The sequence below is a fragment of the Paramormyrops kingsleyae genome, chromosome 18 (genome assembly GCF_048594095.1).
Source record: "Paramormyrops kingsleyae isolate MSU_618 chromosome 18, PKINGS_0.4, whole genome shotgun sequence".
NCBI lineage: Eukaryota > Metazoa > Chordata > Actinopteri > Osteoglossiformes > Mormyridae > Paramormyrops > Paramormyrops kingsleyae.
In genome coordinates this window covers 7344360-7364277 of record NC_132814.1, presented here as the reverse complement: position 1 = coordinate 7364277, position 19918 = coordinate 7344360, and the positions used below count along the sequence as shown (strand labels likewise).

Below are 19918 nucleotides of genomic sequence, written 5' to 3'. Positions count from 1 at the left end.
ATTTATCTTCAGTTTTGAATTTGATAGGGAATAATTTAGCTATAAAAAACAGGGTTTGTTTTCAGTTGTTTCTGAACTAGTGGGATGACTCAATAAATGTGAAGGGCAGCCACATGTAGTGTATACAACAAAGGCTTGGGTTTATGTGTACAAATTCAGTTTGACCTGCTTGCACTTGGTGCCAGGTGGAGATAAATCAGTGTAACAGCTGGAAGTGGAAGCTGAAACTGGAGACGTGACCAAAATGTTGGTGCTTTACCCCTAAGAAAAGTACTGGCCGCACCTGGATCACTTCAGTGAAGGTCTTCAAGTGTGAATGTCCCTTTAGAACAGGTACCATCGTCGGTAGTCAGACTCAGACATGGAAAAACCAGTAATTGACAACAGAGCCCCACCTTCACAGCTCTAACCAGCAACAAGCTGCCTTTGTTCTTCAGGGCTACAAAGGCACTGTAGGATGGCAGCTGAGCATTAATGAATAAAACCACAATGGTCGACTGCCCTCACCTCCTATTCCAAATAGTTAAAGGTGGGGTCACTTCTAATTACACTGTGCTGTCTTACACAGGAAATATGCAATTATCCCAGAATGTGGCACACAGCAGGAAGGTCCGTTTGCCACTCGGAGCTGCATCAGATTAGCAGTGCAATAACTTGTGGTGATATCTGCTATGTCATTGTATGCAGTATGGGGTGACATTCAGGCTGTGATGAAGCACTGTGCAGAAGAGACAGGGGTTTGAGGTCCCACTGAGGAACATCGCACTGGAAGACAATAAAAGTATCCAATATAGGAGATGATTAAGTATAGCTTTGTATAAACAACTTCTACTATGCTCTTAATGTTTAATGTATATCCAATACACAATGCTGCTGGGGTAGTGGTATCGTGCAAGATTCCCATTCTTGTGACCCGGGTTCGATGCCTGGGCAGTGCATGCTATTTGGGGTAGTGGTGGTTTAATGGTTAGGGAAGCACCCTTGTGATCAAAGGACTGCTGGTTTGAATCCCTAATCACTGAAGTACTCTGAGCAAGGTGCTGCTTCATGGGTGTTGGATTAACTGCCCCCTGCTATGTCACAAATGGGTTAAATGCAGAGGACATGTTGCACTGTGTGTAACTAATCACTTTATATATTATATTAACAGTCTTTATGATGCTCACACATTCCTTTTATTAACATTATGCACCTTGTGATACTAAACATACATTTTAATAACCAGTCTAAGGGCTAAGGAATACAAAAAATTAAGAAATTAAGTGCCAATGAACTGCAATGTAGCAAAAGGTATCATTTAACGAGGAGGGAGGAAAGGGGCAAGCAGAAGATCACTCAGCCAGCCAGCTGTGGGCCAAGTTTAATTTACAGTGAAACTGCAGTATAAATAGGCATGCTAGTACAGCTGCAACAGAAAATCAACCTGAGTGAGTAATCTGTATCCAGTTCATACATCAGATATAAGGCCTAGTCATTTGCTTTGCTTTGTGTTTTATTTCAGGAACAGAAACTAGAAAATAGAAGGATTCTTCTTAGGTCCTAACATGCATCAATATGTGGATGAATGTGAAAGAGTATCAACCTGACATTTTGGAAACCGCTGAACCATTTTGTCCTGTATGCGAGGAGGGATTGTGCCACATTACAGTGAGATCCCAAGAACTTCACCCACCGAATTCAGGACCTGAAATAAAGGCCAATAAATTTAAAAGCCCCCCCTACACTGAAGGATAAACTGTATTTTTTTAATTCCAACATACACATCTTCCATTGACCATCCAACAACTCAAGAAGGCAAACAGTCCATGCCGAAGGAAATGTTTCACAAACACACAGAATGATAAAGCTGATCTGGTAACACTATACTTGAGGTGGCACAAATAACTTACTCAGTTACTACTCAACTACAAATCACGAACAAATATAGTAACTGCATGAAATTCGTGAACCATTATGATGATTTAATGATAAACGAACATGGGATCAGTGCATAACTAACAATTAGTTACTGGTTAATAAAAACATTAAGTAAGAGTGTCGCTCACTTCCTGCAGTGAGTAATTTAGATGCAGAGCGAGTACAAAAAATGTAACATTTACTTATGCCCCCTCAAGTAAAGTGTTACCAGGGATCTCGAAAAAGTTCCAAAAAAATCTCCCAAGGAGGATATTTTAGGTGACGAGGACAGATGGGCTAAAGTCAAAACACATATTATGTTCAGCCATGTAATAATGGAATAAAATACATCTCTCATAGGAAGCTCAGTTATGCAAAAAGTCAAAATAAAATGGACCGAAGCTGAATAAGATATCCAGAAACATGTTCTCTGACTGAGTGTTTCTTTAAAGACCCATTAGCCTTGGCTGAAGTTTTCAGTCTAAAATGAGGATGAAAAATGTCAAACCAAGTTACAATTAACGGATATAGTTTCTGAGGGAACAATATAAGAAAGTAATTCTTCTGACTTCTTCTTGTGCCTCGTTGAAAGTTATTAATGAATCTTCTGACGTCCGCCGATAACTGGACAACACAGCTACTGGCACAGACTACACAGGAGTGAATTAGACTGAGGTGTAATGTTTGCGGGACGGGTGTGACTGTCAGGTCAGGTCAAGGTTGGGAAGCATGCACTGGTACAGCGCGTTGCCGATCCCACCACACAATGAAACACCTCAGGATCCTGGTTGGCGACCCTCCAGGCCAACATGCAGTCCAGTCCCACCATCCAGAAACGGCCGTCTATCTGCCACAGCCAGGTGTTACGTGGGTGTCCCCTTAGCCTGGTCCAGCTGCTCGGGTCCTCAGCAATGAGGATCCTGTGAGCCAGATCACCCTCAGGGAATCGGAAACATAGCCGTAGTGCCATAGCACTTCCTCACAATGCAGGTAATGTGCCTCATTGGGAACTACCTGAGCAACCACTCGGTCGCACACAAAGTCAAACCAGTGGTACCCAAGGATTCTCCAAAGAGACACAGTACCAAAGGAGTCCAGTCTTCATTTCAGGTCACTGGATAGCGTCCATGTCTCACAGCCATACAGCAAGACAGGGAGCACCAGGACTCTAAAGACTTGGACTTTTGTCTTCTTACAAAGACATCTGGAGTGCCACCCTTTTCCAGCAACCTCATGATCCCCATGCTCTCCCAGTCCCTCTACTGACTTCAAAGCAAGAGTCATCAGAGACATGAATGTCGCTACCAAGGTAAGTGAAACTCTTGATGTGGTTGACGTTCTCCCTGCAGACAGACACACTGCTGATGGCTGTGCCCAAGAGGTCATTGAAGGCCTATATCTTGGTTTTTATCCATTACACTCACAAGCCCAGACACTCAGACTCCTCGATCATTAACTCGAGAGCCCTGATGAGAGCCTCCATTGACTATGCGAAGACCACAGCATTACATTTACATTAACTGCATTTGGCAGACGCCCTTAGCCAGTGCGACTTTTTGTTGGATCAGTGAATCTTTCTTCACCAACAGATGCCCCACAGCTGCTGGACCCCATGACCCTGCCCAACACCCAGCCCATGCAAGCATTAAGCAGAGAAGGAGCAAGAACACACTCCTGACAAACTGGGAAGAATGCAGAGATTCTGCCTCCACTCTGCCCGGCACTCACAGTACCAGTGTACAGGCCGGCCATGATGTCCAGCAACTTCAGGAGGATCCCGCGAAGTCTCAGGATGTCCCACAGGGCAGCCTGCCCAACAGAGTCAAACTCTTTATGTAAATCAACAAAGGCTGCAAAGAAACTCTGCCAATATTCATGTTTGCACTCAGTGAGAACCCTCAGTGCCAGGATGCAGACGGTTGACTTCTTAGGCATAAAACTAGGCTGCTCCGGTTGCTGGTAGGCAAACAATTGATCACAGATCCTGTTTGTGGATAAAATGCGGCTCAGGGCACTGGAACCAGGATCCAGTGACCCACAGCTGCTGACTTTTTGCAAAGTCAAGGAACATGGAGCCACTTTCAACACAATCACCAGACCTGTGGGGACTGACACAATCCTCATAATCAGCCCTGTCAGTGCCAGTGGTCACACTGAAGTCACCCGTGACCAGAGGAGTGTCACCTCATTGAGACAGCACTCACTGTGGTCAGAGTGTACACCCGGAGAGTGCCTTAGCCGGAGTCTCATAATATAGTTGTTGAAAAGAGTGACATTGGACACCATCGGGAGAAGTAATTCCGCCACAGCAACAGCAACTCCCGGAGTATGGCAGCCATCAAGGCAACCAGACCAATAATAGGTGTACCCACCTACAGCGATCTCACCAGTTCCTGGTCTGAGTGCCGCCACTGTTATGCGGTGTTTATGAAGCTCCACCGACAGCAGAGGAAGATGGTCATCATGCCGGAGAGACAAGACGTTCCACGCGCCTACCCGGATGGACCGCCTCAGATTCGGACCCAAGTGCTGCCGTGCAGCAGGTGATGCCTCGGCACCACACCAGGTCCAATTCCCAACAGGTCTGGTCCCATTGGCTCCCTGGTGGTTTCAACTCCTCCGGGGATGAGGCCCCCGAGGGCTTTCCCTCATCCCCTTCATGATGCATGCAAGCTTCCCATTGGTGGCTGCAGCAGAGCTACTCCCACTAAGAGTAGCTTTGTCAGAGCTGTGCTAAGTTTTTACAGTGGCTGGAGTGTCAATCCTGCCACCAACCCCCAAATCTTTCCCTGCAAGTTGGAGGACCTCTTGCAGAGCTGGATGAAACTGTGATTTTAGTCTGCGTCTGATTCAGAAAATAAGCATCTCTGTAACTTTATTCAACTCTTTGAAGAGGAAGTGGCGTCATAAAGAGCCAAAAGACAGAGAACAACTAGTTGTTTCCCGGCAGACCCTGGTCAAGGATATGCAAAGAATACATCTTCAAAGTAACAGTGAATACCAAATCTTCTTCTCGAGTTGATATTGCAGATTTAGCCGACTGCACTGGCATGGCAGGTGCTGTGCACTTCTTGGAGTCCGCCGAGAATGAGCCTTTGTGCTTCCTTTGTTGTCATAAAGTTCCGCAGCACAGATACAGGGCAGAAAGTGAGTGGGACTTTTGGTGCTTAGCAGTTGGGGCTGTTGCAATGTAGTGATGTCCTGGACCATCATAGTCGCATCTCGTAATGAGTTTTGGGGTCATTCCCTCACTTCGAAGGCCCAGTGCTCACATGAGGGCGCAGCGTTCACGTCTCAGTGCCCTCTGGAAGCGGATGGTGGCGTGGATATGCTTACAGCGGGCGCAGCCGACGCTACGTACGGCCTCGCTGAACAGCAGTAGGATGTGCCAGTTGAACTTGGCCGAGCACTCCACATAGCCGCACTTCCAGCTCTTGCGAACCAGGTCGGACACGTTGTGCCGGGGGATGACACGGCCGCGCTGCAGGTCCCGCTTGTTGCCCACGATCAGGATGGGGGTCTCCGCCGTTCCCAGCAGCCTAGTGACAGGGATTGGGGAGGGCAGGCATGAGTCACCGTGACACTCGTGCTACAAAAGGCATAGTAAGCTGGCATCTAGCCAGCCTGGGTTAGTATGCTGGGGGTGTGTTCTTAGTCATTAACATCAATGGAAACCGGCAGATACATTTCACCGAAGAACATTAGTCATCTCAACAATGTGGATCACGACTGATCGGAAATATCGACTAGTCCTTTCATTCTTTACACATTGTTTCTGTTTGTTAGAAGCAGTTTTCGTTGTCTGAGTTACAAATGTGTTTAATCAATGGCACAATGTCTTTTATTAGTGTTATTAAACCCCCGCTCTTGGCCCGACCAGAGTTTCTCATCTTGTTCAGAAGGTTTTGAGTTTGGGGTAGATCAAGAGCAGAGGAAAAACAGAAGGAAGAAAATGGGGGCTGGAACGAGTTCCCTACGTTGGTCAGATTGTTTCTCCTGTTCAGAGCCAATTATAAGACTGGGCTCCTTAGACCCAGAGGTAGGTAATTTGGACCCAGAGAGTAAAAGTCCACACTGAGAATTTGTTTCAACCAGCCAGTTTAGTATTCTGTGACTATGATTATTTATGCTGGTTGTTTTAAACAAAATCTTGGTCTGGATTTTTACTGTCTGGACCTGAACTACCCACCTCTGCTCAGACCCTACATTCAATGGCTTCATTGCACTCAGACATAATGATTTATCGCTTAAGAACATCCATGCGTCTCCTAACTGTGTATCCTGGTCAGGATCTTGACGAGGAGCTGGAGCCTATCACAGCAACATGGCACCCAAGGCTGAGCTACAGAAACATTCATATTAGAACCATATTAGCAGCCATTTAGCCGGACAGCATGACTTTGGACTGCTGGAGAAAACCTCCAAAACAAGGGGGGGGGGAGGGGGCGTGCAAACTCCACATAGACACAGCGTGGAGGCAGCATTTATACCCAGGGGTGGAACTAAAGAATTTTTGCTACTAGCAAAACAGGACTACTTCAGTATAAATGTAGGCCGACATGCAATTTTTTACTAGCAGTGTTCAATTTTTTGTACTTGCTACTCGCTCTGTGCATAAATTACTCACCACAAGAGGCAGGTGAGCTTAAATTCCAATACTGTTTGTACCCCAAATCTGGAGGGGCGAGGCGACAGTGATACCTACTGTCACCCCAATCAACAGCATCAAATAAGTAATTATTTCATAATAAGAAATACATTAAGAACATTGTAATTAATGTGTCAAAATACAGAATCGCACTGAATGGACGCTGATTTTAATTCAATTAACTCAATTCAAAAATCTCCACTGAAAAAGGACACTGAATTTCATTAATTCATAACAGTTACACTTAACGAGTCATTATCAGACACAAACTTGCTATAATGGATCCAACCATTTCAGGAATTCATTGTGGTCATTGACCGCCTTGACCCTGCACCCCCCAACCTGCCCCCCGCCAGGCATCGTGGGTTCATGCCCCATCTTCCTGTCCTCAGCTCCCACCTCCTTCCAGTGTTGGTGACATGCTCGCTTTAACGCCCATATTTGGGAGAACAATTCTCCCAGAATCCCAGGGGAGATGTTCAGAAGCCAGCGATCTCCTGCCAATTTTCTCTTTTCCCTGGGAGGCACCAAAAGGAGACAGTGCTCCATGTACAAATTTCTCCAAATCCCATCAACGTGGGCAACCTCTGTCTGCTGGGATTAACATACTCTGACGGCAGTAACTCATGTACATGCGGATAGCTTTGTACACAGCGACCATAAGCCTTTAAGCTCAGCATCTCTGGTATATGAGGGGTGGAGGCAGCATAAAGGCTGGAGATCTGTCACATGGAGACTCCGACTCCTTCTCCCCGCCCCCCATCTGCCCGTGCTCTGGCGGGGGGGCATGGCGGCACCGACAGCTGTCAGGTGTGGAGGTGACGCCTGGCCTCTCCGTGTGACAAGGCCACTGTGATGGGGCTGGCAAGCAGCTGGCAAACGCGACTCCATGCACAATGACCTGAGGAGAAGGCAGAAGAATATCCCCAGTGCTGTCAAGGCGTCCGCGGCTGAACGGGCGGCAAACCTCTTGAATTAGTTCGATGTTCCGTACGGTGAGGTGAAAGCGTAGACGTGCCTGACGGGTTATCTATGAATTAAAGTGCAGCATTAAGTGCATTTAAAGGAACGAAAAACCCCGGGACTTACTGCCCGCCTCGCTGTCTACGTGATGATGCGACCGCGCTCATGGGGTTGAAGCAACCGCACTAAGGATCAATCAGCGAATCCCTGACAGACGCATCTCCGGTATGCCGCCTGGCTGCTACTGACTCACACCGCTGTAACTTGCCGTCGAGGTGCAGAGTGATGTGTCGCTTGGAAAATCGGTCTGTCAAGGTAATCTCAAAATGCCACATTTTCGTCAGCTTCAATAGATTAGATCTCAACCCAACCGATCAAGACTATCTGTTTTGACTTCTCTTGTACGTTTTTATCAACTAATTCTCGCTTCTATCTGGATCTTTTGCCCACAGATGAATCTGACAATATGAAGGCCAGCAAGGTCACAGAAGCTTAAGGAAATCCTACGGCACTTTCGAAACATAATTTCATCGAGAAATGCATGTGTTAAAGGAACACTTTTATCACATCTGATATGTCAGTCCCCTATTAATCTAAGAAAGTTGTGGACTTTCCGGCAGGGAGCAAAAACGTGGACCATCTGGGTTGAGAAACACTGATCTAAGATACCCAAATGCAAATTAATATTATTACTGCCAGCTCTAAGTTTGGGGGAAACTACTGTGCAGAAACAGGGCAATAATTGAGCTAAATTTCCAAACGTTTTTACGGAAAGGTGGCTATTTATAGGGCGTTGGTATATTTTTGGAATCAGTATATTAGCAGATAACAAAAAGGGATCGACGACTCGTCACCTCAGTAAGGGCTGTGAGCAGCTGACTTTCTGCTTTTTCCTACACCCTCTGAATGCTAATGGGACATGGGCTACAGATCGTGGGCATGCAGGTGTGTCGTGTGTGTATGTGGGGGGGGGGGGGGGGGAGGATGGGGGGGGGTTGGCATGTACCTGGTCTCCAGTATCTGCTGCCGCATGGTCTTGACATACTCGAAGCTGTCGAAGCAGCAGATGTCGTAAACGAGGATGTAGACGTGAGCACTCCGGATGCCTCTGCAACAGGAATCGGCCCACTCCTGGGGGTGGGGGGGCGGCGAGAAGGAGACAAACAGGGAGGGTATGAGTGGGCGGGAAGAGACAGCGAGAATGTAAACACATGGAGAACTGGAACATAGTTACAAATCTACTGCCAGTGCAATTCCAACAAAACCAAACATATCAGCTGCACCGTCATTACTGTGACAATATCAGCAGTCCCTGTACTTTTATATTTGTAGAAATAACACTTGCCGCCGTTTTTAAATGTATTACGTTGTCTTTTACGGTATCTATGCAAATAATCAGCAGTCCTAGTTCCTTCTGCATTCAAATGTACCTGCCAGATAAAATTGTGTGCTATAGCACAGGACACAGCATACGAGTAAAGGAGTTACGGAGCACACGCTAATGCAGCATATTGCTGCACCTACCACATGACCCACCAACTCAGGGATGAGAACCCGAGTGCAGTCATGCAGCGGGTGATACCTCCACACTAGTTCGAATGGAATGGAACAATGTGAGTTTTTTCCAGTGGCTGCAGTGCCAATCCTGCCACCAACGCCCATATTATTCCCTGTAAGTTGGAGGACCCCTTTATAGGGCTGGATGTAGATTAATGTCATACCCAGGGCGAAGCAATTGCAAGTTGAAGGCCTTGCTCAAGGGCCCAACGGAGTAGAAACACTTCTGGAATTCACAGGATTCGAACCAACAACCTTCCCAATGCCATCACTCCACCCATATGAGTAAATCGAGCAGAAAAATAATTACTTATTTTCCTGGAGAGTAATTTAAGATACAATTCAGACCAAAAAAGGCTGTTAAAAAAGGATTAATAATTAACAATAATAATAAAAGTAATAATTATTATAATATGGTCTATCCATCTTTCGACTGCTTATCCTGGATAGTGACATGAGGGCCTGGAGCTTATCCCAGGCAGCACTGAGCTGGGGTAGATCCTGGATGGGTCTGCACAGGAAATTCATAGCCAGATCCCCAGAGGTGTGTGGAAGAAGCGCTAACTGCAGAAGTACTAGTGTGGACCCGTCATAAAAAAGCCATGTGACTCTACAGGCAGAACATGCCTGCTTCTAAACAGGGCTACCGCTATCACTTTAACGAATGCTACCGCTATCACTTTAACGAATGATACCGCTGTCACTTTAACGGATGCTACCGCTATGACTTTCACGAATGATACCACTGTCACTTTAACGGATGCTACCGCTATGACTTTAACGGATGCTACCGCTATCACTTTAACGGATGCTACCGCTATCACTTTAACGGATGCTACCGCTATCACTTTAACGGATGCTACCGCTATCACTTCAACGGATGCTACCGCTATCACTTTAACGAATGTTCCCTTTCAGCAGAGAGGCAGTGTGCTCGTAGAGTCCCTAGAGTTACAGCACAGCACGCATTGCGGGAGATGACAGGGCACTTTTTTCCACAAGCAGAAGACCTGTTAACCTGTTAACCTCTGACCCTAGTCAACCTTGGAGAGTGGGGGGGGGGGGTTGCTGGGAGGATGAAGGCAGGTGAATGAGGGGGAGGAGCTCACCCCACACACAAGCGGGGCACCAGTAACGCATTGCGGGATCCTAAGCATTCCATCGCATTTTCAATGCACACACAGCCCCCATTGCAGGATGTGCTCACCTTTGATAACATGCAGTCATCATTACATGCAATGACATGGTAAACCAAACGGGAACAGAGGCAAGAAATCAAACTATGGAAACGGATATGGACACAGCATAGCTGTCAAGTCTCCCGTTTTGGCCAGCAAACTACCGTATTTTACCCCTCTTTCCCGCCGTCCTCCCATATTAGTATTTTCCCGTAAATCTCCCGTATTATAATATCATTTAAAAAAAATTCCTCTGCCTCTCCAAACTGAACTGTCAGTAGCATCGCGAGAACTGCCACCTGCAGTAGACTGCAGGTCATTTACAACATTAACCAGATCATAAATGCGGAGGTTAAAATGGCAATGCTGTGTGCCAAAAACAACGTTACTTTCACCTTCTGTGACGACTTCAACAACGATACAAAGTCTGCAACAAATCTGTATAATAAGTCATTAGTGAAGGCCAGAGAGCCACATGAGTGAACATGAGAAATTAAAAGAAAATGTGTAATGAAAATAAAATGACAAGTTATTTTAGATTTCTTGTACACCTGTCTTAAAATGTAAGGGATACTACAGCTTGGTTGGGGTGGTGTGATGGCTCGCGGTGGGTACTGGAAAATTTCCCTTATTTTCAAATCCAAAACTTGACAGGTATGGGACACAGCAGCGATTGTACCTCTACACAAATGCATGGCATATCAGCTAATAAAGTGAACAGGGTTAGCCAATGAGAGGCCTGTACAGGGTTAGCCAATGAGAGGTCTGTACAAGGTTAGCCAACGAGAGGTCTGTACAAGGTTAGCCAACGAGAGGTCTGTACAAGGTTAGCCAACGAGAGGCCTGTACAGGGTTAGCCAATGAGAGGTCTGTACAGGGTTAACCAATGGGAGGCCTACAGCTAATCATTGTGTAATTTCATTTTTTTGTTCTTTTGCATCATGCTCTGGCAGGATTTGTTCATTCCTTCTTAGAAAATCATAAACAAAACACGATCTGCACAAAAACTGAATAAAAGATTTGCAGGGAAATAATAATAAAGAAAATATGGGTGAGGTATGCAAATGTATGATATAAGGCTGAGAGAGGCTCAAAGGCACTTGGCCGACTGGGAGATAAGAGTGAAAAAATGAGAAAATTGGAAAACATTAATGGCCAATATGGCTGCTGCTTCTTTCTCATTTTCACTTTACTTTCCGAAGCTTAAAATAAACACCATTAAAACACTACAGACAATGTCGTCAAGGAAAATAATAGGTACGATGTGCAACTCCAGCAAAAAACATGCACACCAGAGCAACTTAAAGCACTGCACTTCCCCAAAAAAATACATTTACAATTTCAGTTGCCCCAGCAGAAAGCGAGGGAATCGATCAGCCATCATGTCTGTTTACAGCCCTTTCACGTCCTGCTTTTAAAAATCTGTTATGCAACAAGCAAGGCTCTGTAGACATTAGCTTTGAGTGTCAAGTCATGGTGTGTGTGGCTGATCGGACAATACTTACTAATATTTCATTGCATTTAAGCAATTTTTGGAAAAAAAACATACAATAAAATTTATGCTGCACATTCCCAATGAAATAACCAAGTCGAGGTTTATCACTTCATTCGGTTTGCGGAATCGGAGTCTCCCCATTCGTCAAAGGGACATGGCTCTACTTGAATTGCGACCTTGCAATAATTCTGCAATGTTAGAGATACAGGTGATGATATGTTCATCTCTTTTGTGTTGCATGATGGGTAGGAGCCGGGAAAAAAACAGGCCCACCTTCCATAACCTTATCAGATGCTTAGGAAGCATGTGATATTCATACTCCAGTCCAGCAAGTAAGGCTCAAACAGGAAATACTGGTGATGGCAGAAAAGTGATGCAGGAAGCAGATGTGCCACTCTGAGGGTCTCTGCCCTAAATCCCTCTTCTGTTACTAGGCACCGATTCCGCAGCACCCATCAGAAATCTGAATCCATCCGGGTCTGAATTCTGAATTAACAAAGTCATCCAGGGTAGTGTTTGGGGACGCCGCCCACGGCCCTCAATCAGGGACATGCACTCCGCTAATGGCACACGACCCATCTGTAAGTGGTACTTGTTCAACGTGCTCCAGAGCTTCAGGCAACAACTCCAGGCCGCTATCCAAACAAATGGACCGCGACGAATCAAAGGAGAGCACGCCTATTTTTGGAGATTCATTAGCCGCGATGCAAAAAATAGACAGAATGATGCTGAATAGCTGAATCTTCAAGAAAAAAAAACAGGCTTCAGGCGTAACAGATTGAGTGCAAGGTGCGTCATAAAAAATGATAGAACACATAACACGACCAGACAAAAACAAGCAGGACATGAAATCTACACTTAAATACCATCTGCATGACAGGGATGTTAAGACACTCTGGGCAGAGTCTGTGGCAGGACAGGAGCCTTGGTACTCAAAGCACCTGGGATTCTACTGTCTTTTTTACAAAAAGCTCATAATGAGCTGGTTTCTACCCAAACAATGACAGGCATTCCAGCATTTTACACTTTGTTACCACATTTCATGAATACCTCACAGAATGATACAGCTCCTGAGCCTGAAAGAAACAGACTGTATGAAATGTAATATTTATATGGCTAGGTATCAGCAATAGACTTTAGTACAGTCATCACAGAATCTCCATGATCAGTTTTTTATATATATATAGTTACATATTACTTATATATAAAACTAATCTACAGATTCTACTATATATATGTGTGTGTATGTGTGTGTGTATGCACATTTTATTACTATAAACAGCAATATTAAACTCATAGTACTGGAGTTGCCCTATAATGTTAACCTTATATAGCAAATATTCATTATTAATGTCTGCATCACTTTTATTGTGGAAAACAATGAGAACAGAATGTGTGTCTCCTCTCTGTGGCCTACGGGGCTGAATGTGCTGCGCATGCCAACTGGTGCTGGGAGCAGCGGCGTACCTGCAGCGAGCTTCCAGGGAAGCTGGGGATGGCGGGGTAGTCGGTGATCTGGAGGTCGTGCACGTGCCCGTTGAGAACGGCGGCGGACAGATGCACCTGGCGGGTGTGGCCGGGCGTGCCGGTCTCACTGTAGTCATCGTGCAGGAACCGTCGCACCACTGCCGTCTTGCCGACCCCCTGCGCCCCCAGCACGGCGATCTTGAAGGGAGGGGGCATGCCCCCCCGGCCACCTCCTCGGCCTCTGCTGCCCGCCCCGCCCTCCCGGTTCTCGCAAACTGCAGGCCAATGCATTCCGGGCGCAGCGCGGATGCCACATAGTTACAGCGGGAGCACGGGCAGGGGCTGCGGGTACGACACAGTCCCATTCATAGGCCAGCACCCCTGCGGACAGCGGCAGAGAGAGAGAGCGGCGTGAGCGCCCAAGGCGTGCCTCACATCCGTACCCGTGTCTTGGGCTCTGGAGAGGAGATCCCCGTTGGTCCCGTCCTCAAGCGATCCGCTGCATTCCTATGCAGTCGCTCGGACTTCCCGCCGCGTGAGAGTAAGCAGGGGAGGCAGCGCCCAGCAACTGAACGAGAAATCGAGGTGCGATGGCACGTTCCTAGGTTCAAGAAAACATCCTGAGAAAAGGCAGGCAAAGGGTGGCATTCATCATGAGTGCAGAGTATAATATAATATAATAGAATAGAATATCTTTGTCATTCAACATAAATAAAATATGTGGATAATTAACAACAATTCACCATCACAAGATAGTAGTGAGAATTCTCTGTGGAAGTATCCATTGGTTTCCAGTAAAGTCCAGCTGTGACAACATCCATTTGGGGAGAGAGACGTCAGTTTTACTACTCATGATTGGGTTCCCGCCAATCAAGGCCCCGACGCTGCTGTAGCAGTGAGATCTACGCGGCTGCCTGCCGCTCTGCAGAGCTGCCGTCAGCAGTGAAGGAAAGCTCTAGCATTTGTATGCAAATACAATCGCAAACCCAAGCATGTTCTCAAATAGTGCTTAGGGATGCCATGACCTACCACCTAATGATGTCTGACGATTTTTTTTAAGTTGTCCATGGCACGCCTCCCGTTTTGGATTAACACTTCATCCCTGATAATGTTTCATCATGCCTGAGAGGGGTGCTTGAGAGCATAATGCTGCACAGCTAACGTTTACAGTATATTCTCATTAAAACAACAGCATAAAAAAAATTCGCGATCCGCACACCCTTACCCTTAGTGAAAATGAGGTGAACACAGGTTGGGCAATTTGATTTTAAATAATTACAAAAACCTAGAGAAAACACACAATGTAGCTACTCTGAGAAAATGTCAGTATATAATGACTATATATACTCTTTGCTTTATTTAACAATCACACCATATAGGAGAATGGCAGCGCGCGCACCGGTACTCTTAAACCAGGTCAGCAAGGCTTAAGTGGAACGGCTAAGATATTTATAGGGAATTTATTTGAAGCTTGAAAAAGATGAAGAATATGCAGATGAAAGTCTCTTTTGTAATGTTAAGCAGCAGTACTACGTTGGTGATTACTCAACAAAACTGCAACATCACGGAATAAGTGAAGGGTTAAGACAGCAGCGCAATTTTCTATCAAGTGATATTTCGGCTACTAATTCTAATAATATACTGTAAAAGAAAGAAAGAAAGAAAGAAAAACTTACCCAGTCTACGAGTGCCGGTTATACTGGCGACGAGGCATCATCTCGATTACAGTGCCTGACGCGTTTGTAGTGGAGTTTCACTAAGTTGACAGCTATCCTTCACCATAGGGTAGATGGCATTTTGGCGTAATGATAACATTCACTTCATCCTCTAATTTCACTATTAATCTTACTGAAACATTTTAACACCCAATAACTTTATCTGCAGGTATGCAGAGCGTGATGTTCCACCTACGATGGTGCCGATGTACAAATACGCATGGCTGCGGCGATTGCGGAGTGTGTTTTACGTGTAAACGCAATGAATACAGAACGTCTTATATACTAAGGAAAAAGCAACGAGTGTAGTTATCTTACCTTGGTAAGCTTAGGTATTATATTCGGTGAGCCGATCGCAAACCCCGGACATTGCGATCGCGGTCCCCACGCGTTGTCGACTATGAAGACCCCATGAAAGCGTTTTACTCCGTTTGCCTCCCACTCCCGAGCGGGCAGCTCAGGTGTCCGCGCTGCGGCGCCGCCTGCAGGGAGCGCATCTCCTCTACGTGCCGGTTTGTACGAGCGCGCAGCACAGGGTCGCTGCGCACGTCAGATAACGGGAGACAAAAACCAGCGCGTCGGCGATCAGCGTCTCATTTACCGAGCAGCTATACGACCTTGACGCTCCATCGCCGGGGCTGCTGGCGTTCCTGAGATTCGCACTCGTTAGTAAGCTGGCTGAGAAAAAAAAAAATAACTTCAAAATTTATTTCGGAATAAAATGCCTTACTAAATATCTGTTCGTCAAATGACACCGCTCAGTACTGAACTGGAAAAACAGTAGTCTGAGTAGATTTATAAAGGCATAGGTGTGTAGATTGCCCCTTTTTCTATCAATATTGCATGTATTTGGATTCTACAAGAACGTGGCGACGTAGCTCGTTTCAAGTTTCCGAGACGAACAAAAGTTTTAAGGTATATGTAAAAAATGATGTTGATAAAAATAATGTTACCCTTTTGCGGTTTCGAAGTGCAAGCTTTTTATTCAGACATAAACGGGGACTGGAAAACATCAAGACGCAACCGGAGCTTTTCCCAGGCAGCAAGGTTTCGGTACACGGTGGACAGGTGCACGTACACAGTCATATGCATATCATACATTCATCTGCATGATGAATTTAGAGACACCAATTAGTCTAACCTTACGAGTTGGTCCCCCGCATAACACGGAGCGAACATGAAACTCCGAGCACGCAGGGCGGAGGCGGTATTCGAGTTCCCATCTTTGGAGGTGGGCGGGAACAGGGCCGCCTAGTCAGCCGCCTGTCACGTTTCTCCTCTCAGAGCAATTACTTAAAATTGGAATGCAATACTGATTAAAGGTTCTTTGTAAATTAATATCAACTCAGTGTGCCATTTTAGTAACGCTTTTGTATCCTATTAGACAATTGCATTGCCACAAATACTACTTATAAATGACAGTCATTATGCATAAAATGAGATATCTGTATGGGAGAATATGTAATTAATTATCATCCCATTTCCAAACTGACAAAGGAACATCCTTTATTTTAGCCGCAAGCGGCGCCATGATTTATTTCAAACATCATTCAGCTTCATAGGAAGTGTATCAGTTTCATCTGGGCTGCTGCTGCTCGCTCTACTCAACAGCGCAGAATAAGCAGCGTGTGTAAACGCCACTGCCAGCGGGCAGTGCAGCGGCTGTCTCTTAGCAACAGCATTCCTGCTCCACTGTTGCTTGGCAACCACTTGTTTCATACCTGTCAAATACATGTCAGATAAGCATTCCGTTACCCGAGGTGTCTTTGTGCAACAAGTTATCTCTTATTCCTAAGGGCAGTCTTCGTGTGGGGCCAGGTGAAACTGCTCAGATGAAAAGGTAAAAGTATTGACGTAACTATTCCAAACGGATGCTTAATTGTTAAATTTAGCAGGAATCAAACACAATGAATGAAACTATTTTATTTCCATTTCAGGATGGATGGATGGATAGATAGATGGATGGATAAGATGGTTGGAAGGATGGATGTGGTGTCATTGTTTCATCCAAAAGTTAATATGGGATCAATACACTTACTCATAGTTTTTTGTCTGTTCCAAATACTTATTCTGACTCATCTAATTGTTTGTGTGCAATTGCCGACACTAAGAAGGCTGTGGCTTTACTAATTCTCTCAGAGAACAGTTGCAGAAATTACAAGAACTGGGCAAAGCTGTCAGTTTGCCTCTGGCTGGATTTATACTAAAAATGCCAGAGGGAATGTAGCTGTCCTGTCATCTGAGAAGATTTCTGTTTGACGGGGCTGCCTTTGTGAAATTGCACTCACTGGACAGTGGATTACAATGAGATGGAGCGAGCTCACAATTGAAATTAAGGGCACCCTAACACAAATACTGTGCATACATACTAATATAGAGAAATAGGCTGATTATCACAAACAGAAATTCATAATTGCTTACTTATTTAATCCTTTGATACAGCAAAACTGGATTAAATAGGTTTGGTGGAATTACCTTAAGTCCTACACAATTCATTCATCTTTGCGCAGTAATTAAATGTCATAATTTTCTAACAAAACCAATGACAAATTCATGGTCAGGTAGTGAACTTCAAGAAAAGAAGGCAAAATTGTAAAGATGAAAGAAGCGTCAAAACAAGTCAGGAATAAAGTCTGTGAAAATATGAGAGATCAGGAAAATGGTACAACAATGTCCCTGAGAGTGTATTTAATCATGAAGACAGGGATACAAAATGCCACCCAAACAAAAGATGTGGCTGTTTCTCAAAGTGGAGCAACCACACTGATGACAGAAGCCAGAGGGAGGTCAGATATCAGTAGCTCTCAGTTATTAGTAGAGTCTGACCAAAATATAGAAAAAAACGTTCAATTCACAATATTACTTACACTTAGTTGAAATGTCTTGTCATGAAAAGGAAGCTAATGTTTTATTTGCCCTTGTGGAACCTGGCAGTAACACACTTGCAGGATCATCTTGCAGAAATGTTGGTCAGAAAGGGAATCTGGACATGTGGTGCGAACCATGATGGCGCATCACCCAACAGACAAAGGGCAAACGGTCACACATGGTGATCACAGAATGGTGATCACAGAATGGTGATCACAGAATTGAGCTACAGAGGCACTCACTCTTACCAGGCACACCAAAGCTTGCTATGACTGAAGGAAACATGATGTAAACAAGAATCAGGAACCTATTTAATCCTGAAGAGCCTGAAAGCCACAGCAGAAGCACCTTTTACTGACTCGACAGGAATTGCATGAGTAAACCTTAAGCGACTTAAGAAAGCCAGTGAAAATCTATCAGGTTGAGAAAAATTACGGCACGCTATTGCAAATTTGGCTTATACAATGATCGCATTTCAGCTTTTTAAAAATTTACTGCACTGTTTATTTACAATTTTATTAATATGGGAAGCCTGAATATTGTGAAACATAATCATATACAGGTTTAAAAATTCAAGTGTATAAATTTTGCTTCAGATGATGCTGCATGAGATGGTACCTCTGTAATGTTCTACTCAACACATCCAATAAACTATCTGTTCGAAGGAAGACTTCTGTATGTCAGGATTTATTCTGGATTCCATAATTTGTTTGTTCCATGAGTGGCACTGTGTTCTTATACCTCCAGGTAAACAACTTTCTCCAGTTCTTTCTACACCAGTTTAGCATGTGGGAATCCAGGCGAAAGCTGTAAATAGCCGAGACGGTGGGGTGTCTTGACAATTCCACCCTGCTGTCCAAGAGTAATGTGGGCAATATGGTTCAGTTGAGCACTTTGCAGAGGAACAGATATGGAAATTTTGCTCCCTGCCCAGCATGTGACCATAGTGATCCATTCTTAAGCAGTAAATGCCTTTTGTCTGAACAAGGTCATTTCATCATTTAGAAGTGATTGGTGGAAGGTGGCACAGTGGTTAGCAGTAGTAACCTCTGGGATCAAATCTCCGCCCTGGATTTATGTGCATAGAGTTCGCATGTTCTCCCTGTGTGGTCGTGGGGTTTCCCCCCCCCCCCAGTACAAAAACATGCGGAGGTTAATTGGAGTTGCCAAATTGCCCGTAGGTGTAAATTCCATCCTGGGTTATTCCCTGACTTGTGCCCATACCTTACAGGATACTCTGCAGCCCTCAACCCAGAAGAGAACCAGTGCACATGGTCTCAGGCCGAGGAACAGCGCAATGTTTTCCCCTGTAGGCTAGCCAAAATTTGAACTAAAATATGCCTGAAATCTATGATTATTACAACAGCTAATGGAAAAAAAGGAAAACTCATCTGCCCCCAAACCAGAAGCTTACAATGGTAAACAAACCTCTAATTTCCATAGTGGTATTTGTACACTGCCCGGCCAAAAAAGTCACCATTTGAATTTATATCAGCAAATTCTTAAGAGCCAATGACTGGATCACTATTACAGCTCAGCAACATTATGCAGCAATAAAGTGACGTCAGCTGAGTACCTGAATCTAGTGAATGGCCAGGTTACACCTCCATCCATCATCAATGGATTTTTTTCCTTCCCTGTTGGCATGGGCATATTCCAGGACAAGAATGTCAAGATTCATTGGGTTTGAATTGTCAAAGAGTGGTTCAGGGAGCATGAGGAATCATTTTCACACATGACTTGGTCACCTTTAACCTCATTGAAGGTCTTTGGGATGTGCTGAAGGAGGCTTTATGGAGTGGTTCAACTCACTTGTCAATACAGGATCTCGATGAGGAATTAATGCAAATCTGGATGAAAATAAAGGGTCAGATGTTGCATAAGCCTGTGGAAACTATGTCATGACAAATGTGCGCGATAATCAAAGCTAAAGGTGGTCCAACTTTTTTTATTTTTTTATTTCCCTCTTCCCAGTTTAGATTTCTGATGTATGGAAGAGTATTACAAAAAGCGTGCCGTCACACGGTTTCTAAAGCAACTGAAATGTCTTGGTGTGACATTGCTGGTTTGATTCTTATTGCATGCTGATCAACTTCTCCTGTCAGGGCTTGTTATACTGATGCGTCAGAGC

The 19918-nt window shown here is 44.9% G+C and overlaps 1 protein-coding gene across 5 annotated transcripts; it reads right to left on the bottom strand.

Annotated features, from left to right (window-relative positions):
* Positions 1-1152: 1152 nt before the first annotated feature.
* On the bottom strand, positions 1153-15589 carry LOC111847837 (ras-like protein family member 10B). 5 transcript variants are annotated; one of them, XM_023819390.2, is made up of 5 exons: positions 15238-15589; positions 14881-14972; positions 13205-13805; positions 8514-8638; positions 6834-7445 (listed from the first exon to the last, which is right to left on the bottom strand). In XM_023819390.2, exons 3-5 carry the CDS (start codon positions 13493-13495, stop codon positions 7169-7171), a joined length of 693 nt encoding a protein of 230 aa, XP_023675158.1. In that variant the 5' UTR covers positions 13496-13805; positions 14881-14972; positions 15238-15589; the 3' UTR covers positions 6834-7168. The 5 variants fall into 5 exon arrangements, with proteins under 5 accessions (XP_023675161.2, XP_023675158.1, XP_023675156.1 ...); XM_023819388.2 differs by having other exon boundaries at positions 13205-13546; positions 13648-15589; XM_023819392.2 differs by lacking the exon at positions 14881-14972.
* Between the last annotated feature and the right edge of the window lie 4329 nt (positions 15590-19918).

Bases quoted from the DNA above. Each gene is read 5' to 3' on its own strand.
- LOC111847837 (XM_023819388.2), bottom strand. From the start codon at position 13,495: ATGCATTGGCCTGCAGTTTGCGAGAACCGGGAGGGCGGGGCGGGCAGC. The intron at 8,639-13,204 runs GTACGCCGCTGC...CCCCACCCCCAG, and splicing joins TCCCTGGAAGCTCGCTGCAG to GAGTGGGCCGATTCCTGTTG. The intron at 7,446-8,513 runs GTACATGCCAAC...CCTTCTCCTCAG, and splicing joins CAGCAGATACTGGAGACCAG to GTCATTGTGCATGGAGTCGC.